Here is a 7,500-nt window from a genome sequence, read left to right on the forward strand (position 1 = left end):
CACCCAATGGCAACAGAGGTCTTGATCACTATGCCACCAGGCACAATCAACTTATCAGAACTCCCTTCGGCCCTAAACAGTGGATTCGGTAAAGAACAGCTGATTGAGCTTGTTCAAACTCAGCTCATAAGCCGCAAACAAACACCCAATGAAACCATTGGGGAATTGGCTTATGATAGTCAGCACGCAGTGGTGATCACGCATGTGAACATGGCAGTGTCTTCCCAGAAAGGCCTGACCCTGGATCACTTCCTCCAGGTCTCTCGGGCACAGACATAGGGGCTCTGCTTTTAGGATGGCGTCCGGAGACCTTGAGCAAGGCAGCCAATACCGCCGCCAATGAGAGGCATCGAGGCCGCTGGCGCGAAGGTCCATGCGCCACGCCATAGCAGCCAGACAGGTGGGCCATGTAAACAATGACAGATCCAGAGCCAGGGCCAGTCCCGAGAAATGAGCAGACTTAGAAAGGATGGTTTGCGACATGGTGGACTGCTGCTTGGTGAGTTCTGGACCATGGCAGGCCGCTCCAATGATGACACCTGGTTAGCCAATGAAAATACCCCAAATCAAAACTTTAGGCGGGATAGAGGAGGGGGGGGGAGGGATTTGGAAGACCGGGGCCATACATTTTACCAGGTAAGGTGTTATAATTGTGGACGAGTGGATCACTTGTCCCGGGACTGCAGAGCCATGTGCAGGAATAAACCCTGATACCCAGAACCACCAAAAGTTTCTTATGACAAGAAAAACCCCCAAAGAAGCCCTCAACACCTCCCCCCACCAGGCCCAGGAAACTAGTGAGTGTCGAGCATGCAGCGCCATGATCAGCAGTGGCAGAGAGAAAAAGAGCCCTCATCATCACGACAGGTCATTTATTGTGGGCACATTGGCACTGGTAGTTTGACGATCGGGTGAAAAATTGCCGGCGAAGGGGTAGAGGCTGTCATGGACACAGGAGCAAGCACCATGATCATCAGCCCCGTTGTCTTTGATTCGAACACAGACAGTTGGGATAATATCCACTGGCTGCAAAATCGTAGTCTGCAGTCATGGGTTTCTGGTTTCCTCGTGGGCCATACCCTTGTAAATAATGATGTGCCTGGTGTGGCCATCAGGGTAATTAACATAAGCGTGGAACTATGCACTATCGGACGGGGAACAAAGGTAGCAGACTGCACCCCAGTTATTGAAGTCGCGGAGGTGAGGGACAAATACATCCAGTCAGATCGATCCCAGGGGGAGTCTCTAACTTACAGTAGAAATTGGCTCGATCACATTTGTGAGATGGTAAAAAGGAGCAGTGTAGATTTGGAGAAGGTCCAGCGGACCAAAAAGACCCCGAAGACCCAAATGTTTCAAAGGATCCAAAATACCCTGAAGAACCAAAAGATGCAGAAGTCAAAGACCCAAAAAGACCCCAAAGACACCAAAGAATCAAGCACCCTGAAGACCCCAAATATCAAAAAGTCATCCAGGACCCAAAAGACCCCGGAGGTCAATCAAGACCCAAACATTCCTGAGGACCTAAAAGACCCAAAGGACCCTGAAGACCCAAAAGTCACTGGGGGCCCAAATGACCCCAAAGACACTGAAGATCCAAAACTCCCCTATGACTCAAAAGACTCCAAAGACCATGAAGACCTGAAGACCCAAAAGTCACTGAGGACCCAAGATATCCCAAAGACCCCAAAGACACAAAATACCCCAAAGACCCTGAAAACCCCAAAGACACCAAAGTTCCTGAGGAGTGAAAAGACGCTGAAGAACTCAAGACCCACAGCACCAAAAACGCCAGAGGATCACAAAGACCCTGATGACCCTGAAGACCCAAAATACCCTAAATACCCCAAGAGACACGGAAGACCCCAAAGACGCAAAAGTCCCTGAGCAACCAAGAGTTGCAGAGGACCCAGAAGGCCCCAGAGGACCAAAAAGTCCCCAAGAACCCAAACGACACAGAGAACCCAAAAGATTCAGATGACCCAAAAGTCCCCAAGGACTAAAAATACCCGAAAGATGCAAAAGACCCAGAGGACCAAAAATACCCAAAAGACAACGAAGACCCAAAGACACTGAAGACCTAAAAGTTCCCAAGGACTCAAAAGACCCAAAAGACCATGAAGACACTGAAGACCCAAAAGTCAACAAGGACCCAAAAGACCACAAAAGACCCTGATGACCCAAAAGTCCCCAAGGACCCAAAATACCCCAAAGACGAAAAAATCCCTGAGAACCCAAAAGACCCTAAAAACCAAAAAGACACAGAGAACCAAAAAGACTCAGAGGACCACAAAGACCCAAAACACCCAGAAGACCTAAAAGTCACCAAGGATCCAAAAGACCCCAAGGATCAAAAAGACCCAAAAGTCACCGAGGACCCAAAAATCCCGAATACCCCCAAAAGACACCGAAGACTCCGATAAAGTTGTGGAAATGCACAGATCAGGAGATGGGTATAAAAATATTTCAAAGACCTTGAATATCCCTTGGAGTACAGTGAAGACAATCGTTAATTGTGTATGGTACAATCAAGACCCTGCTGAGATCAGGCCATCCCTCCAAACTGGATGACCAAGCAAGGAGGACAATGGTCAGAGATGCCACCAAGAGGCCAATGGCAACTTTGAAAGAGCTCCATGCCTTTAGGGCAAAGACTAGTCACTGTGTGCATGTAACAACAATATCCCAAGCACTCCACAAGTCTGGCCCGCATGGAACGTTGGCAAGAAGAAAGCAATGACTCAAAAAAGCCCAACTTGAATCCTGTTTGAGGTATGCATAAAAAACACTCTCGAGATTCTGAAGCCATGTGGCAAACAGTCTTGTGGTTTGATGAAACCAAGATGGAACATTTTGGTCTAAATGTAAAACGTTATGTTTGGCTCAAATCCAACACAGCACATCTCCCAAAGAACACCATACGTACTGTGAAGCATGGTGGTGGAAGCATCATGTTATGGGGATGTTTCTCATCAGCAGGAACTGGGGAGCTTTTCAGGATATAAGGGAAAATGGATGGAGTAAAATACAGAAAAATCCGAGAGGAAAACCTGCTGCCCTCCGCAAGAAAGCTGAAATTGGGACGGAAGTTCACCTTTCAGCATGACAACGACCTGAAGCACAAAGCCAAAGCTGCACTGGAGTGGTGAAGGAACAAAAAGATAAACGTCCTTGAGTGGCCCAGTCAGAGCACCAACCTAAATCCAATCGAAAATCTGTGGCATGACTTGAAGATTGCTGTCCATCAATGCTTCCCATGTAACTTGACTGAGCTTGAACAGTTTTGTACAGAAGAATGGGCAAATATTGCCCAATCAAGGTGTACAAAGTTGGTAGAGATCTATCCCAAAAGACTCACAGCTGTATTTATTGTCAAAGGTGCTTCCATCAAGTAGTAACTCAGGGGGGTGGACACTTATCCAACCAAGATATTCCAGGTTATACGGCAATTAAAGGTGAAAATTTTGAAACGGGGTGTACTTTCTTTGAGCACTCTATATCGATCGACTTAAAAAAAAAGTTCAGGAGATGCTCACGTGAGTTGGCCACGTGTTGGTCAGCAGTGCAACAGGTGGTGGCTGGCAAACTGAAAATGTGAAATTTTATTTTGCACAACATTTCCCCTTTTTGTGCGTTCCTCCATGATAGGACCCATCACTTTGAAATAGATAAACACAAATAAAAACTAGAAGGGCACTCAGAGGAGCGAATACCTCTGCCACGTAATGCCTGATCCACAAGAACATATCGGGTCCATTACATTTTTGGAATATGATGTTTCTCGTTTTGGCCCAATCTCTCAATGGTGAAGAATCACTTTAAAGATTAAATCATCTTCGTATCCAGATCCAGAACTTCACCAAAATCTAATCATTTTCATCCTCGCCAAACAACTAACTTACTAACCGGTCCACCAAGTTTCGTCTGAATCCACTCACAACTTTCTGAGATATCGTGCTTTATATCCGTTTAGCAAGATCTCTCAAAAGTGAGGAATCACTTAAAAAATTATCACATCTGGATCCAGATGAGGATCTTCACCATAATTGAGGAGGGGATGGGGGAGTGTTAATGAGGGAGGGGAGTGTAAAATGGAGAGGATGAGGGAGTTTTACATCGTGAGGATGAAGGAGTGTAAATAGAGAGGATGAGGGGGTTTTAAATAGAGAGGATGAATGAGTGTAAAATAGAGAGGATGAGGGAGTGTAAAATAGAGAGGATGAGGGAGTGTAAAATAGAGGATGAGGGAGTGTAAAATAGAGAGGATGAGGGAGTGTAAAATAGAGAGCATGAGGGAGTGTAAAATGGAGAGGATGAGGGAGTGTAAAATAGAGAGGATGAGGGAGTGTAAAATAGAGAGGATGAGGAAGTGTAAAATAGAGAGGATGAGGGAGTTTTACATCATGAGGATTAAGGAGTGTAAATAGAGAGGATGAGGGAGTTTTAAATAGAGGATGAGGGAGTTTTACATCATGAGGATTAAGGAGTGTAAATAGAGAGGATGAGGGAGTTTTAAATAGAAAGATGAGGGAGTTTTACATCATGAGGATTAAGAAGTGTAAATAGAGAGGATGAGGGTGTTTTAAATAGAGAGGATGAGGGAGTTTAAAATAGAGAGGATGAGGGAGTTTTAAATAGAGAGGATGAGGGAGTTTTAAATAGAGAGGATGAGAGAATTTTAAATATGGAGGATGAGGGAGTTTTAAATAGAGAGGATTGGGGAGTTTTAAAGAGTGGATGAGGGAGTGCAAAATGCAAAGGGTAAAGGAGTGTAAAATACAGAGGATGAGGGAGTTTTAAATATGGAGGATGAGGGAGTTTTAAATATGGAGGATGAGGGAGTTTTAAATATGGAGGACGATGAAGTTTTAAATAGAGAGGATGAGGGAGTTTTAAATACAGAGGATGAGGGAGTTTTAAATAGAGAGGATGAGGGAGTTTTAAATATGGAGGATGAGGAATTTTAAAATAGAGAGGATCATTAAAATAGAGAGGATCGTTAAAATAGAGAACAGGCAGAACAGTTTACGTTTTTTATTCCACTGAGTGTCTGGATTTGGATCCGGACATGAACCAAAATTTAATCAGCTTGTTATTGTCGCCTACCAACTCATCCACCAAGTTTTATTATAATCCGTCCACAACTTCTTAAGAACTACGGCGACATATTGTTTTTGGCCATATCTCTAAAACGTTGAAAAATTCAAAAAAATCCTCGTATCTGGATGTGAATCTTCACCAAAATCAAATCAATTCATCCTTGTCACGCACCCAATCTCTCCACCAAGTTTTATCCAAATCCGTCCACAACTTTTTGAGATACCTTGCTAACAGACAAATAGACAGACATGGGTGAAAACATAACCTCCATCCATCCACCTTCAGGTGGAGGTAATGAAAGGGGCAGGAAGAATGGTATGAAAGAAAACATCTCAGAAAAAATACAAGGAATCTCAACAAGATTGAGAAGTTCACCCCCTACCCTCATTCCCCTGCCCTCCTCCCTCCCTCACTCCACTGCTCCCCCATCCTCCACATCATCATTCTCACCAATCGTAAAAAATAAACATTGAAGCAGCCCTTTTTTAGGATGTACAGGCTTGCATTAAAACCAAATGTGGGGGCTCCAGAAGTCATGAGGATTCCATAAGGCTGGAGGATCCAGACAGAGAGCATGCATGAGACATCTTGGAATTCAAATGAACCAGGTTTTTCCGATTGCACTGGATTAAACAGGTATGACCTAAAATTCATAATGCGGAGGATAAAATATTGAATCCGGATGCGTCTAATACAAACTTGGAAAGACCCGACTTCTTTCCAGTGTGTCGAAGGCGGAGGCTCTAGAAATGCATCAGAAATTCTGGCATTCCATCGGTCAGGTGAGTGTTCTTTTTTTTCCATGGACAAGATGGTAACATCATACGAGACAAATTATGTGCAACAATTGAATTTGGAGAATACGCGAGAATAAAACAAACAAATAAATAGATTAATTAACCGATGCACCTGCAGTTATTTTAAATATAGATAAAGATGTCCAACGATCAGAATTCATGTGACGCAGTGCGTTTGATTTTGTGTTTAACCATACTAGTTAAAAACGCTTAAAATCTATCCCGAAAATAAGAATAAAAATTCTCAACAAACTCTTCCAATTTCTTTTTGTCTGTCTCTCTGTCTCTGTCTATCTGTCTGCTCTCTGTCTGTCTCTATCTCCATCTCTCATTGATATAATTCCTTGTGACAATAAGCATCATGGAATCCCACTCCACTCCTGCCAGTATTTTTATTTTATTTTGGGGAGAATATCTTGGAGTCATCAGTGCGCTTGCTTGCATGGTTAACAGCAGACGGGTTTTAAAGACTCACCATAATGTATGTCGACATAGGATTAACCTGTATTCCAAACTCCTTATACATCAAAGGAATAATTCTCACAAAGACAGTCCGTCAATATGACCAGGGTATAAAATGATCAACGACTACATCAGGTGACATCATTCTAGTCATGAACCTAACAGGGATTGTCAGATGTCCTTGCGAAGAAATGACAAGCATAATGTTTATAAAATTACAAGTAAACTACACGAGTCTGTTTCGGTTAGCTTTTCTCGTTGATATGTGGCACAGAACACTCAACCGTACTCACCAGGCTGATGTGAGCACCGCAGGAGAAGCGCTCAATGTGGTGCCGAAGGGGGCATGTGAGGGGTGCGTTTGAGAAGAGCTTTGGTCCATCCTCCCTCCACAACTCCGCTCCCATCTGTTCCTCCACCCACAAGACAGTACACAACCCTCTTAACCCGAAGAAAACCAACACCTCCACCTTTTGGATGTGATGTGAATAACAGATATTCTCCATTTAACACAAGCTGGATTGCAATTGTGATCGTTCTCTTCAATGTCTGTGGGTATTATTAAAAATATGGGCAATACCCCTGGGTGCTCACCGGGTCGAATAATATTGATGTTTAGGAGGAAGTCAACATGGGACCAGGCGTAGTGGCGTGCGCCTGTAATCCGGCTACTCGGAGGCTTGGGTTGGAGGATCGCTTGAGGACGGGAGCTCTGCGCTGGGCCGCGCCATGAGAGGGTGTACGGCAGCCCGGAATCATGGTGAAACCCAATCCTTATCCCTGTGTCGTAAGAGGCGACCAGGTTTGTGTCAGGAAGGGCATCCGGTGTAAAACCTGTGCCAAATCAGTATGCGGATCATAACGGGTGATCTGATGTGGCGACCCCTAACGGGAGCAGCCGAAAAAAGAACAACAACAACAACAGGAAGTCAACATGGGACGGAATCAGCAAAATGTACCAATGAAGCAATGTTATAACAAATACCTATTGGGGGGGGAAGGCAATTCCCACTTCCCTGCTCCCACACATAGACCCCATTGAACCACAATTTTTAAAATAGCGTGACCAAATTTTGGTAAATCACGGGTGATGAAGGTTGTGGTTGAGTTTCATTGAAATTGTGTGTGTAGTTTCGGAGAA

General features: G+C 44.2%; 1 protein-coding gene across 1 annotated transcript in view; it reads right to left on the reverse strand.

The window, feature by feature from the left end:
* The window catches only part of LOC147028296 (collagen alpha-3(VI) chain-like), a 299,418-nt gene that overhangs the window by 258,617 nt on the left and 33,301 nt on the right, over nt 1-7,500 (reverse strand). The window contains exons 3-4 of the mRNA XM_085876545.1: nt 6,954-7,244; nt 6,653-6,766 (exon numbers count right to left, since the gene is read on the reverse strand). Of these exons, the coding sequence (XP_085732671.1) occupies nt 6,653-6,741 (89 nt within the window). The 5' untranslated portion in view covers nt 6,742-6,766; nt 6,954-7,244. The remainder of the gene's footprint in view (nt 1-6,652; nt 6,767-6,953; nt 7,245-7,500) is intronic.

This window comes from Eptatretus burgeri, chromosome 4 (genome assembly GCF_056783735.1).
Source record: "Eptatretus burgeri isolate ZD-2024b chromosome 4, Ebu_testis_v1, whole genome shotgun sequence".
NCBI lineage: Eukaryota > Metazoa > Chordata > Myxini > Myxiniformes > Myxinidae > Eptatretus > Eptatretus burgeri.